The sequence below is a fragment of the Kryptolebias marmoratus genome, linkage group LG9, assembly GCF_001649575.2.
Source record: "Kryptolebias marmoratus isolate JLee-2015 linkage group LG9, ASM164957v2, whole genome shotgun sequence".
Taxonomy (NCBI): domain Eukaryota; kingdom Metazoa; phylum Chordata; class Actinopteri; order Cyprinodontiformes; family Rivulidae; genus Kryptolebias; species Kryptolebias marmoratus.
This window is the reverse complement of record NC_051438.1, coordinates 23,655,849-23,677,619: the sequence shown is the minus strand read 5'-3', so window position 1 is coordinate 23,677,619 and position 21,771 is coordinate 23,655,849. Positions and strand designations below refer to the sequence as shown.

Sequence of the window (21,771 nt, the reverse complement as noted above, 5' to 3'; positions counted from 1 at the left end):
TGATCCTGACTGCAGACCAGTAGGTGGCGATAATGAGACTTTAAGTTGGCTCACGACCGCTAATAAACTCCATTTTTAAGAAGAAGAGTTTGCGTCACTTTGACGTAACGGGTCACGTGGGTCTGTGTTTGTAGAATTAGCGGCGGTGTTATGAGCACTTTACTGTAGATTTTCAGAATGGGCACCGATTATGAACAATCAGAATCACCGTAAAAAGGTATTTATGTGTCACAGCAACTTGATCTAATTGCACCTAGTAGCTACTTTTATGTAAATTTACATTTTATGAAGCACTTAGCGTTAGCTTAACATGCTAGTAGTTAGCTGAATGTCTGGCTTGTCATTCAACTGGTTTTGTGGGACGGAGTCGGCTTTAGTCAAGCGGTTTTGACCGATCGAGTGACAGTCATTTTAGTAGTTTCCCTTAGTTTGACATACATGTCATCTGTGTTTCAGATGCATGTTTGTTTTTAATCCATGCTAACGTTTCTGACTGATAATACTGTCTGAACCTGAGAGGATATTTGCCAGCGTTAATCTGTCAGGAGACAGGGAGGAGGTTAAGTTGACTAGTGGTATGATAACTCGAAAGTGACCGGAACGTTTGTGATTCTGCCCAGCACATTTCTGCACTTCAGCATCGAGGATGTTCCCCAGCCTGGCCCACAGACCATGGCAAGTCTTCTGCAGAGTGTCCCTGCAGCACAGATCCCATCTGTCCCATCGGTCCTTCAGGTTCCCGCAGCCGTGTCACGGTGAGCTGGCTCCTCTGGGAGCTCTGACTGTTAATCTCTGCTCTGATCTCACCTTAAACCTGATCTGTACGAGAGGCGAGCTGTTAAAACACTGTGGTGCACAGGTTGCCAGAGCGGAGGCATGCACAGCTTATGGCTCAGCCTTCCAGACTCCCGGGTTGCCTCCTTGGGCTTGGGTAATGTCCAGTACTGCTCTTCTTCTGGCAACAGTAAAGATGATCCCCCAAAACCACAGCCGGGCCGCTCTCCTCCATCAGAAAAGGTTGGGTCGAGTGCAGCTAAAGTCACCCCAGGTAAACCTGAATGTTTCCATGTCCTGTGGTAGTTGGATGTGAACTGCAGGGGTTTCATTGATCCACTTTAAGATTGACCGCATCACATAGTGGTCCACCATTTTATTTTTTCCTATGGCCCATACCGATCTTTACAAATGAGGGCAGCCAATGCCAGGCATACAACACAATTTCTTTGTTAAATATTATTTTGGGCCAATAAGTGTTTTCTATGTAGCAAAACTGTAACAGAGTTACTTAACTCAATTAAAAACATATAACAAAACCTAGAACTTGAACACTTAAAATATATATATGACGAGAATTTAATAGTTTTTGTAAAAGTTTATCCCTGAAAAGTTCCTCTAAATTTAGGTAGCGCTGATTAAATTAAAATCTTTGCCATCTTAGGTAAACCGCCTCAAGGCCTGACGAAAGCTGAGACAATTCAAGTCAAAGGTAACTAGTGGTTTGGATTATTTTCCTAATATATAAACTGTTTTTTTTTGTTGTTTTGGTCATTAGATTGTTACCTTTTCTGAATAAATCTGCTTTTGTTCCACACAGTCCGAGCTGTCCTCAAGAAAAGGGAATATGGAGCCAAATACACTCAGAACAACTTCATCACTGCAGTCAGAGCCATGAATGAGTTTTGCCTCAAGCCAAGGTAACTCCTCTTTCTCTTTGTTTCACATTTTGTTTTTTTTTTATGATGTAAAAACATTTATCTTTATATGCTGGATGCTGAGCAGACTGAGTAAAGAGTCTGTCTGCGTTCCTGGATTTAACTACAGGGCAGATTTTTGTGGGTTAATAAGTAAGCATGCTGTTCTAATTAGCTCCTCTGAAAACTTTCTGTCACTGCTAAACTCGGCTTTATTCACGTGTCTTTGCCTTCCGCCCCCCCCCCTCTCTCTCCCTCTCTCCACACTCACAGTGATTTGGAGCAGCTCCGTAAGATCCGAAGGCGCAGCCCTCATGACGACACAGAGGCTTTCACTGTGTTTTTGCGTTCAGACGTTGAGGCCAAGTTAGTGTTAAACTCTTCTACTTCACATCACAGTTTGTCTCTGAACAAGTTATTCTTTAAACCGCCACTCAGATACCTATTTTCTCTTTTGTCTGGTAATCGAGCCCATTTTCTGTCCGCACTTTAGAGCACTAGATGTATGGGGGAGCCACGAAGCTCTGGGCCGAGAGAGGAATCTCCGAAAAGAGGTGGAGCGGGAATACCAAGAGAGTAAGATTTTCATTTCACTCCTTGGTTTTGCTTTTTATTGGACATAAAAAGCAATAATGTCCTCTGGAGAACAATGGTGTCATTTAGCGAAATTAATCAACATCTTGCTGCATTTTTTACATTTAGTCTTATTATTTAACATTGAACTAAAAACAGTTAAAGATTTAAACTTAAACATTTACCATGTTTTGTTAATCATAATACCAAGTGTCAACAGACAGTCAGCAGTACATGCTGGCATTACACCCCATCAAACTGAACACAGGGATCCCTCATGGATGTGTGCTCAGTCCTTGGTTCTTTACTTTACTGATACATGACAGTACTGCTAAAGTTATTACAACCAGCTCAGTAACTATGGCAATGAAGATGAAACAACTTACTGTACAACAGCTTCATTCTGGAGGCAATAAGGCAGTTAAACTTTGAGTAAAATCCATATAACATATATTTTTGGTTCTTTATTTGCTCCCTCCCTCTGGCTGAGCGAAACTCTGTTTTCTTTAATTATTTTCCTTAACAGAAGTTTAAACTACAAATAAAATAAAAATAAGTTAAATTTGACAGTTGTTTAAGTTCTCTTTTTTGTGTAACATCTTCAAGTACAGATTTGTCTTCTAGCTGTTATTTTAGCTCTTTTTTTTGTGTGTGTTGTGGTGAATTAACTTGCTAAGAAATAGTAAAACTTGTACCATTTGTCTTCTGACTGGCAGATATTTTTCGGAACCAGCAGCTGTTGAAAGAATACAAAGACTTTTGGGGAAACACTAAGGTGAGAAGGTCTGCCGCTGCTCTGTGATAACCCGACTTATTCTCTGCCTCATGTGAAGAAAAACATTTCCATCACCGCAGCTGGTTGTGTTTGTGTGACCTTTGTCTCCGTTACAGGGGTCACAGCAACTGTATGACAATTACATTCATGCGGTCCCCTCTCTTTACTGTACGATGCTGTTATTTTAGTGGCAGGACTGTACTTCACCTGTCTGGTATGTCATGGTATATTCTGTACTCTGCTGGCTTGTTTTGCCAGAACATCCATCCAGAGAGCATTATTAGTGAAAGCAGGGCAGAAACTTTAAATATAAACAGTATGAAATGTCTAAATCGATGTAACTACTGTGAAACCATTATCCACCAAAATGACTGACAAGCTGTGTTTATCTGCTGATAAGTGGTGCCTTATTTACTGATTATAATATTTTTGTTTCATGAAGCCACGATCAGGCAAGAGAACAACATTTCTTCAGGGTCCAGGGAAGGTGGTCATGGTTGCCATTTGCATGTAAGTTTTCCCACTCTTCTCGAACTCCCTCGTTTCTACAGTTTGTGTGGTTTTTACCATGAATTTGTCTCATAATTAGACACACAGGAACTAAAAGTGTCTGTTCACAGTAAGGTCTCACGTTTAAGTGTCCGTAAGGATGTCAGAAATCATGCCCTACTTGTATAAGCGTTCACTCTGACCTTCCTACAGTTTGACTCCAGTAAACTTGTCCCAAAGTAGATTTACTGAACAAAGGAAAAACAGCAGATCATCTCTAAAGAGAAGAACAGCTGGTTACTGATGTTTTCCAGCTGTTTTTGTTGCTGCACAAAACCGTATGTAGATAAATCTGTACAAAAATATTCAGTTTAACAACAAACTTAAATATAACAAAAGGAAAGTTGTCTGAAGACGTTACCAATGCGCTGTTCTTTGTCAGATTCTCTAAAGGTTTTTCCCTGCACTCGGTTTGACACCACCTCAGAGACACTCGAGTTTTTAAAAGGAATGCGGTGGGTGGGGAATGGGAACTCGGTGTCACATGTTGGCCGTTAGATTAGGGTGATTGTGTTAGAGGACGTGTGGAGTCACATGAACACACGAACTCACAGGATTCAACAAGTTCAGCAAACCTTTCATCAGAGTGTAAAACTGGTTTGAAGCATCACTTTCAGTTTCCAGCTCTTGATTCCGTTGTGTGTTTTCTTCTCGTCTTCAGCAATGGGTTGAATTTCTTCTTCAAGCTTCTGGCTTGGGTCTACACTGGATCAGCCAGCATGTTCTCAGAGGCCATCCACTCCCTGGCTGACACCTGCAACCAGGCCCTGCTCGCGCTGGGAATCAGCCAGTCTGTTCGCAACCCGGACGCCATTCACCCGTAAGCACCACGCCCGGCTGTGCTGCTTTTAGGCCCACCCGGTCACCAAAAGGCGGAAATAATGAACTTAAACCAGTTACCACGCAGATTTGCAAACGTAAACCTGTTGATGCAGAATAATTATGGTTAAATAAAAACCTTTGGGAGGTTTGTGATAGTTACCCTACTTTTTCCCTTTAAATATAAATGTTTAGGACCACACAGAGTGCGTACATGTAAATATGATTAACCTGAATGTTGACTCTTGCTCTTCTCAGTTATGGTTTTACCAATATGCGCTACATCGCCTCTCTGATCAGTGGAGTAGGTATTTTTATGATGGGAGCAGGTCTCTCCTGGTATCACGGTATTATGGGATTGCTGCACCCGGAGCCCATTGAGTCTTTGCTGTGGGTAAGTGTTTGCACCGCTCTTGTTGTTTTATCAGAATATATTATTATAAAATACCAACGTGTAGGTTTGACTCTTCCAGGCTTATTGTATTTTGGCGGGCTCGCTGGTGTCTGAAGGAGGTTGGTTCCACATCATAAACTTTGAACATTTCAGCTGAGATTTGACGTTTTGAGTTGAAACATCCTTTTGTTTTTCCTTCTCAGCCACCTTACTAGTTGCAATTAATGAGATCAAGAAGAGCGCCCGCCAGCAAGGGATATCGTTTTATGAATATGGTATGTGCAGCTGAAATCTGCCACAAGGACGTGTTAACATATTGTTCAAGTAATAAAGTGTTTGTGATAAACTGCGTGGACTCTATACCACAGTAAATACACCTTCCATCATGGTAGTAAAACAAAACCTTATGTTAGCTATGAAACCATCAGGAATGTCTTTTGGTTTGTATTTTTTTAACACTGGTACCTGGTAAAAACACGCCATGATGTTTCCTAACAAGGCTTTTCCAGTCGGTGTGCTGGAAAAGGGAGGTGGTACTGCCTCCCACCTCCTGAAGGAAAATAAATAAGAGAAACAGCTCGAAGCGTCCCTGCCTCTTACAGTCATTGTGTTTTATTTTGAAAGGATTAGAGCGTCCACATTGATTCATTGGACCGGTGAAAATGAATAAATATAAATGTTGTTGAATATTAATACAAAAAGGGAAAATTACCTGACAAATTCAAAAACCCCATCCCTAATACTAACGTCACTGTTTGCAAACAGAGTCACCTAAAACAAGCTGATTTGATGTCCTGTATGGTTTTGTGCAGTAATGCAGAGTCGAGACCCCAGCACCAACGTGGTGCTGCTGGAAGATGCTGCTGCCGTGTTTGGAGTCATTTTGGCTGCTGGCTGCATGGGGCTCACCTCACTCACAGGTAAACAAAGATCTGTTTGTTCTCCTGAGTCCTTCCAGCCCTGTCTGCACTTCTCTTACACCTGGTAGAGCACACTTCTAGCAGGACAATCTCATCTCATGTTAGTGAGACTCATTTCAGTGCTGGCTCTTCCACATCACAGTTTGTTGGTGGTTTCAGGTAACCCGTACTATGACAGTCTGGGCTCTCTCGGCGTGGGCACGCTGCTGGGCACTGTCTCAGCCTTCCTGATCTACACCAACACCGAGGCGCTGCTGGGACGCTCCATACAGGCGGAGCGTGTGCAGAAGCTTACAGAGTTCCTGGAGAACGATCCAGCTGTAAGGTCAGCAAGAAGACAAACACAACAACCTTCCTGACAGCCAATTTGATAATGGTTTTTATCTGCTGATTATTTCCTTAACTTAATAGATTTAAGAGACAGAGAGCAGTAAAATGTATTCCTCGTGTTTGGTTCTTTAAAAGGAAACTGTCCGTGTTAAACTGTGAACAATCATCCAGAGTTTTTGTTCACTTTATCTCCTCCGTCACGTATTGAACACTTCATGCAGCAGAAATCCTGCGTAGAAGTGATGTTTTGGGGAGATTTCGTACCAAGGCTTTATTTTTCTGTGAGCAGAGCCATCCACGATGTGAAGGCCACGGATATGGGTCTGAGTAAAGTTCGCTTCAAGGCTGAGGTTGACTTTGACGGCCGGGTGGTGACGAGGTCTTATCTGGAAAAACAAGACATTGACCTAATCCTTAATGTAAGTTTTTACTTTTTAATTTACTGTACATCTCTGTATTCTCAAAATACAATCCTTTTTCTTTTCTTATTTTATTTACTTTTGATTCAAACTGTACCCTGTTCCTTTTTTTATTGTCATTGTGACACACAGACAGTTTAAACATCTCATCACTCTGTCTACTTATGTTGAAGTCAAATATGTGAACAATAATACATTTTAGTTGCCTGTGCTGAAGCATTTTATTTAGATTTTTACCTGCTTTTATTTTGGAGAGCAGCTTTAAGTTTTGCTATAAAAAGTTCTGGTTTTAGAAGCTTTTTAAATAAAGTTTTATGGATTTCTTCAGAAAAAAAAGGGAATAACTCTTCCCAGGTGGTTTCCTCTGTTTTGACTCAGGTCTGACCTTCACTGGATTATGTATTGAATCGTTGAGCCTTAAAGAAATGTGTTTATTTTGTAAATGGTGTTGTCCTGATGGATTTTGATTCTTTAAGAACTGAGTGAGGCAAACCGTGTTTTTAAAAATGCCCACATATGGTACATGTATTAGTTGTTCTTTTTTATTCACACCGTCATAAGTTGACTACACTACAGATGTTTTTAAAACAATATCTTAGCCTTGGAAAAACAATTTAAGTCTGCTGACGACAGAGTCTGGAGAAATCTTGCTGTATGAAGGAAACGGCACCATAATTGTTGTTTCCAGAGCAGAATGAATACATGAAGAGATCGAAGGCAACATAGATACATTAAATCTAGAGCAGGGGTGTCAGACTCCAGGCCTCGAGGGCTGCTGTCCTGGAAGTTTTAGGTTTTTCTGCTCCAACGCACCTGATTCAAATGGTTTAATTACCTCTTCACCAATTCATCAAGTCCTCCAGCAGCATGTCCACAAGTCTTTTATTTAAACCAGCATGAAGACATCTGAACAGTTTGACACGTGATCTAGAGGGTTGCAAACCTTTGTAAGATACGTTTTGGAAGTGGCTGATGTCCAGTATGTGTGTGTTTTGATTGCGTCTGCAGGAAATTCAGCAGGTGAGAACACCTGAAGAGCTGGAGAACTTCATGCTGAAACACGGGGAGAACATCATCGATACGCTGGGAGCCGAGGTGGACCGCTTGGAGAAGGAACTCAAGGTGGGATCAAAGTCTTTATTTTTTAAAACCAAGAAACTTGTTTTTACTGCTGAGCAGAATGTAATGAATAGATGGTAAAAAGAAAAGTATTTAAAAGACACCTGAAGTAAGATTTAGTGACTGTTTCTTGTCTTCGCAGCAACGTAACCCGGAGGTTCGTCATGTAGACCTGGAGATTCTGTAGTAGCTCTGAGGAATCATCCTGCAGCTCCTAGAAGAACATTAGAAGAAGAAACGACGGCCAATCCCTCCCTCTTACTCTGACCACCACAAACAACCCAGAACAACTTGTCAAGTCTTAGTCCGGAAACAAAAACACGCCCGAACGGGACGGAGAGATGATCCCACCAGAGATCCACTGAAGTTTGACTGGTTCTGGGAAACAGCTGGATTGTTACGAGTTTCCTTGAATTTCAGGAGGAAGTGTGGGATCCTCGGTGTGTTTTCGCTTCTGCTCACATTCCTCCAGTTGTGTGTCTGGTTTCGTATCTGAAGAGGACCAGGATCATTTCCCAGACTTTGTGCTTTACTTTAAAGTTCTGCTTGAACCGCAGTGATGGGGTTTCCTTCAGTAGAGCGGAGGAAACATATTTAAACAAGATTTATTTAACGACTAGACAACGTTAGTGCTTTTGTAAACGTTAAAAACTTAAGAAAGATGGCTCCAGGCTGCAACGATGGTGGATTTTTTACTACTATTACAGAAAAATACACAAGTTAAATTGTGTTATTAAAGCTTCTTATTAGATATTAGAGATGAAGAGTTAACTAATATAGACAAAAGAAGCAATTAAAAACATTTATATTTACAATAATTTGTCGTCTTATTGTAATAATTCATGAAAACAAGTTAAAGAAATAGACTGATGGAGATGATATGGGTTTAAAGCACCAGATTTAGCTAAAAATGACATTATAGACTTTTGTTTTTACTTTTCTTTATGACAGCTGTAAAGTTTGCTGTTCAGCTCTGAGGTCTCTGGGTGTCTGGAGGTTTTCAGCTGATCAGCAGATGACTGTTGTTCCTAAATCGAAGCCCTGAGGAGGAGGAAGAAGTCTCTCTCTCCTTTTCTACTGAACATAAAGTCCAGGTTTTTCATGACGAAACTCATCGAACGAATAAAAGAGCTGCTCCAGCAGACGTAAATCTTCATGTGGTAAACTATCAACATCTCTGTGTTTAGTGCTGAATGTTCTGTGTAAAACATGCAGAGTGAGCGTGCTTTTTGTTTTTGGTTTTTTTGGGTCTGCATGCAGTTGCAGCTCCGGTTCAAGGAGGTGGGCCAGAGGATTGAAATATATATTTTATGAAGTGAAATATGTCACCTCATGTTGCGACTTCTGAAGGACTTGGAATAAATTTGGAATAATTTATTAAATCATGTCGCTTTATTTTGTGTGTGTGATGGACTTAAAGGTGTCATGTAAACTGTGTGACCTTTGTAAACCTGTCAGGTGTGAACTCAAGGTGTGTGGGGGTTTTTTTTTTGGATGTTAAGATTTTTGCAGGTGGGATGATTTCAGATTTTTTTTTCTTAAACTGGAGAGCTGTTTCCTGTTTGAAGCTCAGATGGTTGACTGAAATGTAAAACCATTAGATGGTGCAGTTGTGGAGGATGTGAGAGAGGAGGAATGGGTTGTGTGTGTGTGTGGGGGGGGGGGGACCAGGCTGTACGCTGACGTCAATAAAAACAGTCATTTCCAACCAGTCTGCGCATTGACCGACCATTCAAAACATTACGCACAGCTCCGCGGCCGGACCACGCTCCACTACTCCACAGAAACCATCTAAATTTTTTTCTGCTTTTTAAATTTTTTTTTCTATTTTCGTCGAGCTTGGAGAGCAGGACACAGTGCGGACCGTCCCCAGCCCCCCACTCTGCAGGTTTTTAAAGCCGTTCATGTTGTGTTCAGGTCTTTGGGTGTTGCGCGCATCATCCGTGTCATGTCTCGTCGTGCCATTCCCAGGTCAGTGTGTGCCACTGCCCATCCTGTCTCCTCCGAGCAGATTATTGTTATTATTCACATTGATTCTTTAAAAAAAAGAAGACAATCAATCCTGTCAGACTGATGTGGCTCATCGCTTTTTTTATTACAAAGAAATGCAAACACATCTGTGTCTGCTGCTTTCATTCATTCTTCGCAGATTTAATAAACCATTTGGATCATATTGTCGATGCATTTGGTGTTTTTTTTTTTTTCCTCCCTCTGTGTCTCTTGTCTTCTCATCTCCATCAGCGCCCAGGTGGGGGCGCTCTCAGCCCGCCTCCCTCCATCAGAGCCCGGTTCTGTTAAAGCCAGCAGATAAAACCACCTTTTATTTTTACACGATGTCATTAATAAATCTGACCGGCTGTTTCCTCTGTCCCCCCCCCCCCCNTGATGAAGATGATGAAGAGGATGGTGGCTCGAGTCGCGGGTGCAGCAGCTTCCTCTGATGAAGATGAGTGAAGTCTTCCTCCCTCCCTGCTCTCGACTTTCAGCCTCTTTACGGTGCTGCCTTGTCTCTCATCATGTTCAAGCAGCATTGTACAGGGCTATGACAGCCGAGGGACTGAGCCACGAGGAGGCCATGACGTCACCCGCCAGATGAGCACCACCGGAACGGCGGGAAACGTTGGCTGCACGAGGACACGTCGTTTGGTTTCCACTGTCAGGAGAGCTAAAATGTTTTGTTTCTCCAGAGAAAATCCCAATCTGGGATAAATTATATTTAACTCTGGGAGAAAAAGTAATAACTCCTTCATTTAGATGATTATTTCTGCCACTCTGAGATATTATCTCAAAATTAGGACTAATATTGTATCTAAGTATGAGATATTAGCATCTCATAATATCATATTTGGAAATTCTAAGTCATACTATATATGTTTTTTGCTAAGATATGAGATACTAGGTCATAACTTCAAGATCATTGTCATGAAATGCTAAGTCTTCATGATAAAATCCAATAAGTCATAATTTTGAGATGGTATCTCATCATTATTAGATGGTAAGTGAAGATGTCAGGTCATAAATATGAGATAGTCTACTGAGTCCTAATCATGAGGTGCCAAGTCATAACTTGGAGATGATGCATAATTATGAAGTGCCAAATCATATCTGTAGGATATTGAGTTATATTTATGAGATACTAAGTTAACTAAGCCATAATTTGGAGATTTGCACCCTTTAATTATGAGATTATAAGTACAATTGCGAAATCACAAACATGAGCTTGTGTACTAAGTCATAAATATGAGATACTAAGTCATAACTTCTAGATAGTTACCATTATGAAATGCTAAGTCTTTATGATAAAATCCAACAAGTCATAATTTGGAGATGATGCATAATTATGAGATGCTAAATCATAATTATAGGATACTAAGTCAGTTAACTAAGACATCATTTAGAGATTACACTCTATAAGTATGAGATTATAAGTGCAACTGCTAAATCACAAACATGAGCTAGCATACTTAGTCATAAATATTAAATATTAAGTCATAATTCTGAGATAGTATAAACTGCCATCTCCTCATTTTAGCTTGCTAAGCCACTGTAAGTATCTCATAATTATGATTTGTATAACTCACTTTCTCATAACTTTATAGTTTTCACTAAGAACCGACTCAAAATAACAGATGGATTCTTTATTCATCCATTGAGGAAAAATATTTAAATAAAAGATTTATCTCAAATTATCATTTCATAATCATGACTTAACATAAACATGTCTTAATACATGTCATAATAATAGATGCTGTCTTTTAATTTTGACTGATGTATCATATTTTATATGAGATATCAATCAAAATTATGTTGCAAAAATCATGTTTTTAATCTTGATGATAACGGGCTGAGAAAGGTATTTGAGTTTTCCTGAACAGTTATGAAATACAAATCAGTCCTAATGACGTGATGATGGTCTGATTGTGAATACTGCATGTAAAACAATAATAAAAGTCTGATTTTGGCCATGGTTTGGTTTCAGTTTCATACTTTCCAGCTCATATTTTTGTTGAGGGTTTTGCAGATTCTCACAGCGAGTGTCCCAGAGACAGAAGTGTCAGTTCAAAGATAACTCAGATCCTAAACCTGGAGCAAAACAGCTCTTTTGACATGCTGCAGAAACATTGTGGAGCCTATCAGATGCTTTTCTGATGGTATTAAGTATCTTCAATGCTATTGAATACATAGTACTATAAGTTGATCGTGTATTTTTTGGATACATTTTTGTGCGTCGCTGTGAGCAAAGTTCCAGTTTGTGACTTTCTGCTGTCTGAAAACTGAGCCCTGACTTTCACTGTTTGTCCTGGGTGTCTGTTGTCCCAAACTGGGTCTGATACGGGATTAGTGACGAAAGACTCGTGAATTAGGCAGCCTCCTTACTTACAAGCTTAGATTTCCCGGAGGGTAAACTAGTTCACAACCCTTCTGTGGACAGACTGTACCGAGAGACTTCGTCATCTGTGAGACAAGACAACACATTAACATCAATATTACAGCACAAATCAACAAGTTCACAGATTTTATTAGGAAATTCCAATTATCTTTACTACAATGGCCATGGAGAAGGGTTCCTGCTGTGCCTGTGTTTCAGTCCAGGTCAGGTTTCAGGACCAGTAATCCTGAAGAGGAAGGAAGGATGTTCGGTCCAGGCACTTAACATCCTCACTGGCTGCAGCTTGCACAGGGCTGCAGGCCGTTTTCATTGCAGGAAGTGCATTTGAGGGCTTTGAAGGAATCCGTGAAGCAGTTCCGAAACACAGACATCTTGCTGCCATGGCACATCGGGCACGGGATGAAGGCGAAGCCTCCACAGGTCTGGCACGTCTGGGGCTGCTGTACCCTCTAAGAACGAGATCAAATTAGCATTTAGGTGTGAATCAAGAATGTTTTCTACATCTTAACTTTGTTGGGGACAAATTCAAATGATGTGCTTTTTAAGAACTAAAATATCTCTGTTTTGTCATTACAACCCCCTAAATACTTTGAGGTATTTCCTCTTTTCTATATTTGTATTTTACAGAATGTTCCAACTCTTTCATACTTGACTGACAGGTTGGTTACTTTTATGTTAATTTAACCAAAATAGAACAATCTGGCTGCTATTTTTGTCCCATTAATGTACAGTAAATGGGTTTATTTTTACTTTTGGTTTATAAAAACCCATTAAACAAACAAAAAAAGAGGTTAAAACTTGTACAGATGTTAGACTCTGAACTTTTCTGCTTGTTACCAAACTATTTAGAGAAGTTTTTTCCCCCTGGCTTTAGTTTTACATTTCAACAACTGATAACATCCATGACAGAAATAAATGAGTGCATTTTCCAAAATGTCACACAATTATTTTCTAAATATTTTGAGAGCATACGACCTGGACTGATTACTGAATGTCTGACCTTTCAGAGCTGCACATTTTTAAACGTCCCACAGGAACAATGTATGACTTAAATGTCATCAGACTGATTTGTCTTAAATTTTTCATTTTTATTTCTTTTATTTTTATGGGTTTTTTTAGGGAGGAGACTTAAATTCAAATAAACCCAAAACAAGAGAAAAGGTCACTGCTTGTTTGTGAATGATGCTGCTGCAGTTCAGTTTGGAACAAAAACACTTTTTACAATCAGAGTTTGTGCCTCAGAGTCGTTTGCTCTGAACAAATGAATCAGTACCTCCACCTCCACCTCCTCCACCACCTCCATTACAGCTGGCAGATTATTGGTGCAGTTTGCTCAGGTTTCACTGATGACATGACAAGCCAGACGGCTCGTCTCAATGGTTTTGAACAAATAAAAACACTAAATTTTTCATGATAACAACCTCTCTGTGCTTTATTAAGTCACAAAGCTCAGACTGAACAATGAAAACATTTAAATTATTTACCATCTGTGTGGATAAACCCAGAGGGTTGACTGGAACTGATGCTCAGGAAATCCATCTGTTCTGACTAAAATTAATAATGCTGAGTCAGCACTAACACTGTTGTTTTTCTTTCTTTGTTTTTTGTACGTTTTTTTTTTTTCTTCGATCTAACTGCATAATTTGTGCTATTTTAGCCATTTATATATTAAAACATTCAGCTCATTCAGGAGCTGGGTTCTCTGACTTTTGTTTTTGAAACATTTATCATTTTCAGAATGTTTGACTTTATTTACAAACCTGTTCCCTACAGAAATACATTTATACATACATACATTTATATCTCCTCAGTTCCTTCAAAAACATTGTTCTGTTTCAGTTTACTGCGGCTATTTTTGACTTTTCATACTACTTGTTGTTTTTAGCCGCCATTCTGCTACTTTTAGCTTTTCCCCAGTCCTTTGCTATTTTTAACTAACATTTTGCAACTTTAGCTTTTACTTAACTTTTTGCTGCTTTGAGCTAGTGCTATTAGCTAGTGTTTCAGCTCGTGTTCTACTTTTTTAACTTTTACAACTCAGTTTCAGCTTCTTCAGCAAACATCAGCACTCATCCACCACTCAGCATTCACTCTGCTTTTTCACCAAAATGTCTTTTCTCTGGCTCATTACATCATTTTTAAGGTGGTCACTAGAAACTAAACCAACCTCAATTTTTGTCAGAAGATCTTGCAGCTCTCCTGATTCATTCATGCCAAGTATCTTCTCAGCACCCTGCAGAACAAGTGGGCTGTCAGAACCAAGATACTGCCATGTGACTTCAGCAGAACAGAGTAAGTGGGACTGACCCCGAGGTAGTGTCCGTCAATGAAGACGACTGGCAGTGAGGGAGGTTCACCCACACGTTTGCACCGCTCCTCCAGCTCCTTCCCGTACTCGTTGTCCAGGGCGATGTTCTTCTCCACAAACCTCACCCTGTGGTTCTGGAAGATCTTTCTGACCAGCTCGCAGCGCTCAAACGTCGTCCTCACCACACGGAAACTGGTGGTGAAGATCACGATCCGCCCAAACTCCACAGATAACCCCATCTGTGAGGAAGAAAAGAGAGACTGAGTTGTTCTCTGGGGATAATCATGAACCGTCTGTCAGCGTCTGACTGTCATCAGAACCTGCAGGTTGATTACACACTGATTCCTCCACTACAGTTATCACCTGCTGCTGAAAGCAAAGACAGACACCAATGTGTTTGCCTGTGTCTGTTACCAAAATATCTCATGAACCACTGGATTGTATTTTTTTTTTTTCAAACTTGCATGCAGTGATCAATGGATCTACCACTTCAACTGACTACCGTGATTCAAGATGGCTGCCCCAGCCAACTCACCTCAAAACACACACACACAAAACAGCTATAAATCCATCAATTTTACAGATAGTAACCTAAAATTCAGTGTGTTAGTCGTGGGCCAACATATATTCTGAGTGCTAACAGATTCTGTAAGATCTGTGTTTAAAATGTTGCTTTTACTTAAAACAAAATCACAAAAATGACTATAATTCAGTCAGTTTTACAGATATTCTACTTGTGACATCTCTTATTGTTGCTGATAGATAGATAGATAGATAGATAGATAGATAGATAGATAGATAGATAGATAGATAGATAGATAGATAGATAGATAGATAGATAGATAGATAGATAGATAGATAGATAGATAGATAGATAGATAGATAGATAGATAGATAGATAGATAGATAGATAGATAGATAGATGCAGATGCAGATAGCAGCTGCATATTTTAATTTTTTTGTTTGTTTTGTCTTTTTTGTTGTCACTCAGGCAGTCATAAGATGGAGACAGATACAAATAAAATGCAGATTTACGAAGAAAAAAGGGAATTTAAAACATCAGGCTGGGATATTTAAACTAAATTCAAAACATGTCACGAAGTTAAACAAAAAAAATATTCAGATGTAATAACTGATGGCTGTTTGTGAAGACTGATTGTATTTTGGAGGCAAATTAAGAATACATTGCCACGCTTTAATATGAATTTGCTGAATTTTCCAAAATATTTCAGGTTTTGGATACTTTTTAAAGTACTTTTTTGTTACAGCTGATTAAACCCCTCAGCAAACCTTCAAACAAAAGGTCAAATCTCAACAACAATTTTCAGATGAGGAACACTGTTTCCAGATTTTATTTCCAGTAAACATCAAGAACGATTCATCAAATAATTTACTGTGACTTGTGCCAGATTACATTAAAATAAACTCACATTGGGTAATACTTTTGAGAGTTAAGAGGCCATTTTCAAACCATTACAATTTACAAGACTAGTGCTAGATTTTCTTTAAATTTTTTCAAAGATAAGAATGTATTTTCAGTCCATAACTGTTTTCCAGTTTTCATTTAAATGAGCAGTTTGGAGCAGGACTCTCAAAAGTTAAAAACTTTATGATTTCTGATCAGTGCTGACAGACCAGCTATCCTTCTCACTGAAACTTGCCCATTTTAATTTTTTTATTTTTGTAAAACTGTATTGAGTTTATCTTTTTATATCTTTCTCTTATTTTTGCCCACCTTTCAGCAGCAGGCGATAATGAGGTTCAGCAATGTAAAACAAATAGTTTAAAATTAAAATTTTAATGCATTACTTTTGATTAACAGAAACAGACTTTTCCTTTGAATTGGGAATGATGCATTCAGCCTTGATAAGCATTTAGTCTCCACTTTACAAGGCAGATAATCTCCCTTCAACATGCTGAGGAGTTTTAGTTTGATAAATCGGTGGAATCGTATATATTTCCAGTTGTTTCTGACTTTTTACATCAGGTTTGCTGTCAGTTGCTTCGGCCGCAGTCAGTGCAAGGACACTAGAAAGCAGTGCTGAATTCATTAACCTGATGAGTTTCTCCTGAAATGCTTAATGAAATGCATCATTAATCTTTAATTGTTCCGTGACCTCTGTTGTGAGCTTTTGTTCTCGTCCCACACCTGCATGTAGCTTCTGTCAGACGGGGAACTGTCCTGAAACCATTCAGCCAATGAAGTGATTAAAGGCGACAGGTTAGACCGGAGTTCAGGTACTTACAGCATTAGGAAGGTTTTCAAAGAGCGCCTGACCTGCGCTGACTTTGTGTCTGACCCCTCTAACTGTCCCGTTTTTACTCAGGATGTTGACCCTCTTGGTGGTGAACATCCAGTCCTTGGTGGCCCCCGCGTACATGAGCAGTTCATCGGGCTCGCTCCCGCTGTCGTCCAGCTCGGAGCCCAGGTATCCAAACAGGTGTCCGTGAATATCTCCCGTCGTGGAGGGGGTGCTGGCCCGCTCTGCGTCCGAGCTGCTGGTGCAGTCTGAATCCAAGGAGTCCGAGGGCCCCTCATCCTTGAACATCTCCTTCAGCACCCGGCCGCTGTTCCCCGAAGCCACGCGGAACCTCACCCGCCTCTGTGGCCTCTCCTGTCCTGCTGTCGGCTCTGTCCCCTCCATCGCAGACCCTCTGCTTCATTCCTCCTCTCATTCGGAGGTAAACACTCAGCTCAGACACTCCGTTTGGTTTCTCATGGATTACTACCAGGTTTAATCCCCAACTGTACAGAGAGATCTAAAAACGACTGTAAGCTGCCTTCCAGTCACACTGACACAACCAGTAAATAATACATGCATTTCTACCATGGCAACCAAACAGGCTTATCTCAGGTAAAATGATATCATCCTTTGAATTATTCATCACACTTTACAGAGTTTTCACTGAAGCTTTGACGGAAGACGTTAACAGAAGGACTTTATACAATTTAATCAAACTAATAAACATTTCCTCTTCTATACAAACTGTGATAAATGACCTGAGAGGAAAAAAAGATCACTTTTAACCACATGCAGCAGAATAAAATTTCCACCTCTTTGGCTCAGACTGAAATATCTCTCCTCTGGATAGACTGATCTAAAACTCTGCAGATGATTGACTGTTTAAATGCTGAATTGGCAAGTTTACACAGACACTTATGGTTTCTACATAATGGATTACAGTCAGTATGTGACCGGGTTTTATCCAATTAAAAAAAACTATTTGTTTAATGAAACTTTCAGAAAGTAATCATTGGGTTGGCATCTACAAGTGATTAAAGGTTCTCGCTGCAAATTTATGAAATCATATGTGAAAAAGGCCATCCTTAACTATATGAAATGGTTCCAGTTTAAAGTTTTCTCCAGTAGTTTTCCAGATATATTGATTTGTAATTCCAAAATGCAGGTCCACACTTAATGTAAACAAAGCTCTCGGCTGAATCCAACAGAAAGCACAGAAAGCTTGAGTAACATTAGTCTACATTAGGCTAGCCCTAGTCAGAGTAGGTAAACAACTATGGGCAGTAAGTTTAACATTTAATATATTTTCAGTCACTTTAGCTCTTTCTATAAGTCAGGATTTTATCAATTTGTGGCCACATCATAATGTTTTTCCCATCAGTGATATAGTCAGGACCTATTCCACATCGTTGTCTAATTTTTAAGTTAGAATTTAAGAGTTCAAGTAAAATTTCTTTAGCAAGCAGGCAGAGATTTTAAAAAAAGAAGTAACTTTAAGCTCCAACATATATTCCTGCGAAGGGAGACAAAGCGACCTATAAATCATCATCTTGTTACATGTCATGCTGTACAGGCAGAAGGATGATGGGCTGTCCTGAGGTAAGGGGATATTCCTCAAACAGCCAAAGAGTGAGTGCAGGTGTTCCCTGAGGGGGCTCAGAAATGATCAGACAGTGTAAAGTGTCACAGTGATACAAAGGGAGTGTCTACAGAGACGGCTCAGGCAGGTAACAGGTGACGAAGCAGCTCCTGAAGACATCACATGAGATCACCCAGCCAGGACGGGCCCCATCTCTTTTTAACGGCTGCTGCCTGGCCTGTAAGGTAAAGCTGCAGACACACACACACACAAACACAATAAACTATCATTAGAGGAAGATTTAGTGACATCTTGAGGTAAAAATATAGGTTTGCGGTTCTGGGTCATATTGAGCCTAATTGACCCAGACTGACTCCTACAGCAGAAACACTGATGCACCCTGTCAAGACTTTTCTATTTCTTCATTGTTTTGTTTTACTTCTCATGATCGTCTGCCCTGCTTTCATTGTTGCCACCTGTGTGTTATCAGCTCCTTTATTTGTTCAGTTTGGGTCCAAACAGCCCAACATGTCATGAAGCCTGCGATGTTGTCACAAAAACAACTCCGAAAAACTTCAGATCAAATGGCAGAAAACGGGCTGTAGTTTATTAAGCTTTGGTACTTTTTGTACATTTTTCATCAGAAGAGATATCTGCAAAGAAAACACAAATAGACCAGACCCTGACCTGATCACTACACTTGTATCATCCCTCAGTACACGGGTGCCTACAGAACCTCAGCTAGCCCCGAAATGTTCTGAACATTAAAGCAGATAGATGTGTCTCTGCAGATGAGAGCACCCACCCACATTTTCAGTGGGCTGGAAACCATGACTGAGAGGTTTTACTTTAGCATCAGTCTTCATGATTTCTTCCTTCAGGAAATATTCTGCTTAGCACACCTTTAAATATAGACTGAAATATGAACATGTTGTCGCTTTTAAATATGATTAATGAGAGCGAGCTGACTGTGGTCGAGCTAACAGACCACAGTAACACCTCCTGCAGACAAACCGCTGCAGCTGAGGGGAAATGTCACCTCCGGACTAGAGTTTCTCTGAATAATGGACGTTATGTGTGCGTGTTTCACATTGTAGTGGTCAAAGCGGACGAACAAACTACAGAAAAGGACAAACAAAATACAAATTTTGTTATGTGTTCTCAGGAACACTTCTACAAATCATTGTATATAAAAACATTTCACTGTGCCATCCACAGTTGCTGGTTAAAGCTCTATCAAGCCAGATGTAAACACCATCCAGACACCTTGTCATCTTCTTTGAGTAAAAGCTCATTTAAAATGGACTGAGGCAAAACAGAAAACTGGTCTGTGGTCAGATAAATCAAAATTTAAAATTCTTCTGGTAAACCACAGATGTCACATCCTCTGTACTAAAGAGGAGAGGGACCATCCAGTCTGTTATCAGCCCACAGTTCAAAAGCCTGCCTCTCTGATGGTATGGGGGTGCATTAGCGTATATTGCATAGGCAGCTTACACATCTGGGAAGGCACTATCAAGTATACACGTTTTAAAACAACATGTGCTCCAATCCAGGCAATCAATATCATTGTCAGCATATTTCTGCAAGACAATGGTAAACCCCAACTGCATCCATTACAACAGCAGACCTTCAGTGTAGAAGAGTCCGGGTGCTGAACTGACCTGCCTGCAGTCCAGACCTTTCACCAAGTCAAAACATTTGATGCATCATTGAAGGAAAAATCCAGCAAAGACGCAGGACTGTTGAACAGCCAGAATCCTACATCAGACAAAAATGGGACAATATTCCCCCAAAAAACCTCCAGCAGCTGCTCTCCTCTGTTCCTAAATGTTCACAGATTGTTGCTACAGAAGAGAGGACGCTTCAGAGTGGGACACATGGTCCTGTCACAACCTTTTGAGACGTGTTGCTGCTATGAAATAAAACTTTTTTCTTCTAAAATATGGTGCAGTTTCTAAGTTTAAACATTTGAGGTTTTCCTATGTTCCAGTAGGAATAAAATATGAGTTTATGAGGTTTAGAAATCAAAATATTCTGTTTTTATCTACATTTTACACATTGTCCAAGCTTTTTTTTGAAATGGGCTCGTACATTCAAGTAGATGAGAGGGAAATGAACATATAAATGTATTACTATTCTAATATTTGTCATAATTTTACAGTATATAGCACTGTTTAAATCTTCATGTGGAATTGAGTTCCTGCATTTTAAATTAGGTTGTCAGTGTCACTTATTTCATTTTCCAGTTTAATACACCGCTTTTAGAACTTAAATAAATCAGTCACGGTCTTTACGTATAATTTACATTTTAATTACTTTTTTCACATATAATTAAAGAGCAGTTTAATCCCCGCCCAACCTCTCTGCATCTGAAAATCCAACTGCAGTGAAAACAATTTCTGCAGATTTCTTTGACTAAAAGGACTTCAGCGTGAACACAGATGAAACATGTTAGATTCTGAGACAAGCTTTTGTCTCGTTTGGCCTCCTGGAGACAGAAAGGGGACATTCTCATCCAGAGTTTAATGAAATGCACTCCTGCCATGTTTAGTCAGGCAGCCATTTTATCTCACTTTAATGCATTTAAAGCAACCTGAAGAGCTCATCTGGCAGCCCTGCTCATGAGTGGTGAGAATGTGGCCTCGACTGCCACCTCAAATGGTATTTAAAAAGCAGTTTGCATGGCTTAATACTGCAAAGCTTTTTAATTCCACTGCTGGGCTCAGCTGTAAAAGAGAGGCAAAAATCAAATGATAAATGGTTTTAATTTTGAGCTTTCAAGAACTTGCTGCAGTATTTTATTTTATTTTTTTGCAGTTACAAAAATGTTTCATGGAAAGAAGTATTAAAGATATTTTTAGAAGAACCTGCATCTTTGTGCAGTTTTGACTGGATGAGGTGCATGTATTGAGTGTTGTGGTGAGGGTGTGGTCTAATGGATCTGCAGTCACTTATGTGTTTATGAGCAGCCCTCCCCTGACAACAGATCAACATCCACAAGAGGGCAGAATGCAATTCAATTACTGCTAAATGTCACAGCCACTCCCTCAGGAGCTGCAGGCGAGAAATGAAAGATGGAGCTGCATCCAACGTCTCACACTGATCAGTCCTTAGAGAGCAATGATTCCTGAACTGAATCTACAACAGTTATCCAAGTGAAAAATCTGCAAACTGAACCAGAAGGAGTTTTAAGCTACAGGTTTGATAAACTCAGGCAAACAATACAGAATCACAACCCTGTGGTTGGTTGTTAAGCTGTTTTTACTTAGCTTTGAAGAATCACAGCACATAAAAGAACTAATCATTTCAGCTTTGCACAAACAAACCTCAGTGACTTCAGATTTAAATTAAAGGCCTAGCTTTCTACTAAGAAATGCACACCATATGCTGATTTTTATGGTTCAATCAATGTGAAGGGATAGAGTTACAGCCATCTCAAGTGACATATCACACTGGGAGTAGGTGGTGTGAATGACTCTCAGCTACTACCACACCAAATTGCAGCTCAATAGCTGTGAAATTGACAGTTTTAGCCATATTTTGTGTTAGTTAATGTCGATTAGCTGCGGCAGCCATCTTGAAATGGATTTACTCCAAAAGGTAATCAGTTGTAGGTTCACATTCAGTGAATAATTTAATCAATAAAATCCATTTTTAAA

The 21,771-nt window shown here is 39.9% G+C and overlaps 2 protein-coding genes across 2 annotated transcripts; one reads left to right on the top strand and one right to left on the bottom strand.

The window, feature by feature from the left end:
* Window positions 1-78: 78 nt before the first annotated feature.
* Window positions 79-8,971, top strand: slc30a9 (solute carrier family 30 member 9). Its single transcript, XM_017408031.3, has 18 exons — window positions 79-217; window positions 621-755; window positions 860-1,048; window positions 1,439-1,486; window positions 1,595-1,694; window positions 1,965-2,057; window positions 2,185-2,267; window positions 2,981-3,039; window positions 3,482-3,549; window positions 4,250-4,408; window positions 4,666-4,801; window positions 4,881-4,920; window positions 5,005-5,076; window positions 5,614-5,721; window positions 5,881-6,046; window positions 6,341-6,470; window positions 7,479-7,592; window positions 7,732-8,971. Exons 2-18 carry the CDS (start codon window positions 647-649, stop codon window positions 7,774-7,776), a joined length of 1,719 nt encoding a protein of 572 aa, XP_017263520.1. The 5' UTR covers window positions 79-217; window positions 621-646; the 3' UTR covers window positions 7,777-8,971.
* A 2,433-nt stretch (window positions 8,972-11,404) lies between these two features.
* On the bottom strand, window positions 11,405-17,072 carry grxcr1a (glutaredoxin and cysteine rich domain containing 1 a). The gene is made up of 4 exons (XM_017408214.3): window positions 16,534-17,072; window positions 14,287-14,526; window positions 14,147-14,212; window positions 11,405-12,428 (listed from the first exon to the last, which is right to left on the bottom strand). The coding sequence occupies exons 1-4, from the start codon at window positions 16,930-16,932 to the stop codon at window positions 12,249-12,251; spliced, it is 885 nt and encodes a 294-aa protein (XP_017263703.1). The 5' UTR covers window positions 16,933-17,072; the 3' UTR covers window positions 11,405-12,248.
* Window positions 17,073-21,771: the final 4,699 nt, after the last annotated feature.

Bases quoted from the DNA above. Each gene is read 5' to 3' on its own strand.
- slc30a9 (XM_017408031.3), top strand. From the start codon at position 647: ATGTTCCCCAGCCTGGCCCACAGACCATGGCAAGTCTTCTGCAGAGTG. The intron at 1,695-1,964 runs GTAACTCCTCTT...CCACACTCACAG, and splicing joins GAGTTTTGCCTCAAGCCAAG to TGATTTGGAGCAGCTCCGTA. The intron at 4,921-5,004 runs GTTGGTTCCACA...TTTCCTTCTCAG, and splicing joins CTCGCTGGTGTCTGAAGGAG to CCACCTTACTAGTTGCAATT.
- grxcr1a (XM_017408214.3), bottom strand. From the start codon at position 16,932: ATGGAGGGGACAGAGCCGACAGCAGGACAGGAGAGGCCACAGAGGCGG. The intron at 14,527-16,533 runs GTAAGTACCTGA...TCTTCCTCACAG, and splicing joins TTGAAAACCTTCCTAATGCT to ATGGGGTTATCTGTGGAGTT. The intron at 14,213-14,286 runs GTCAGTCCCACT...CTTGTTCTGCAG, and splicing joins TTGACGGACACTACCTCGGG to GGTGCTGAGAAGATACTTGG.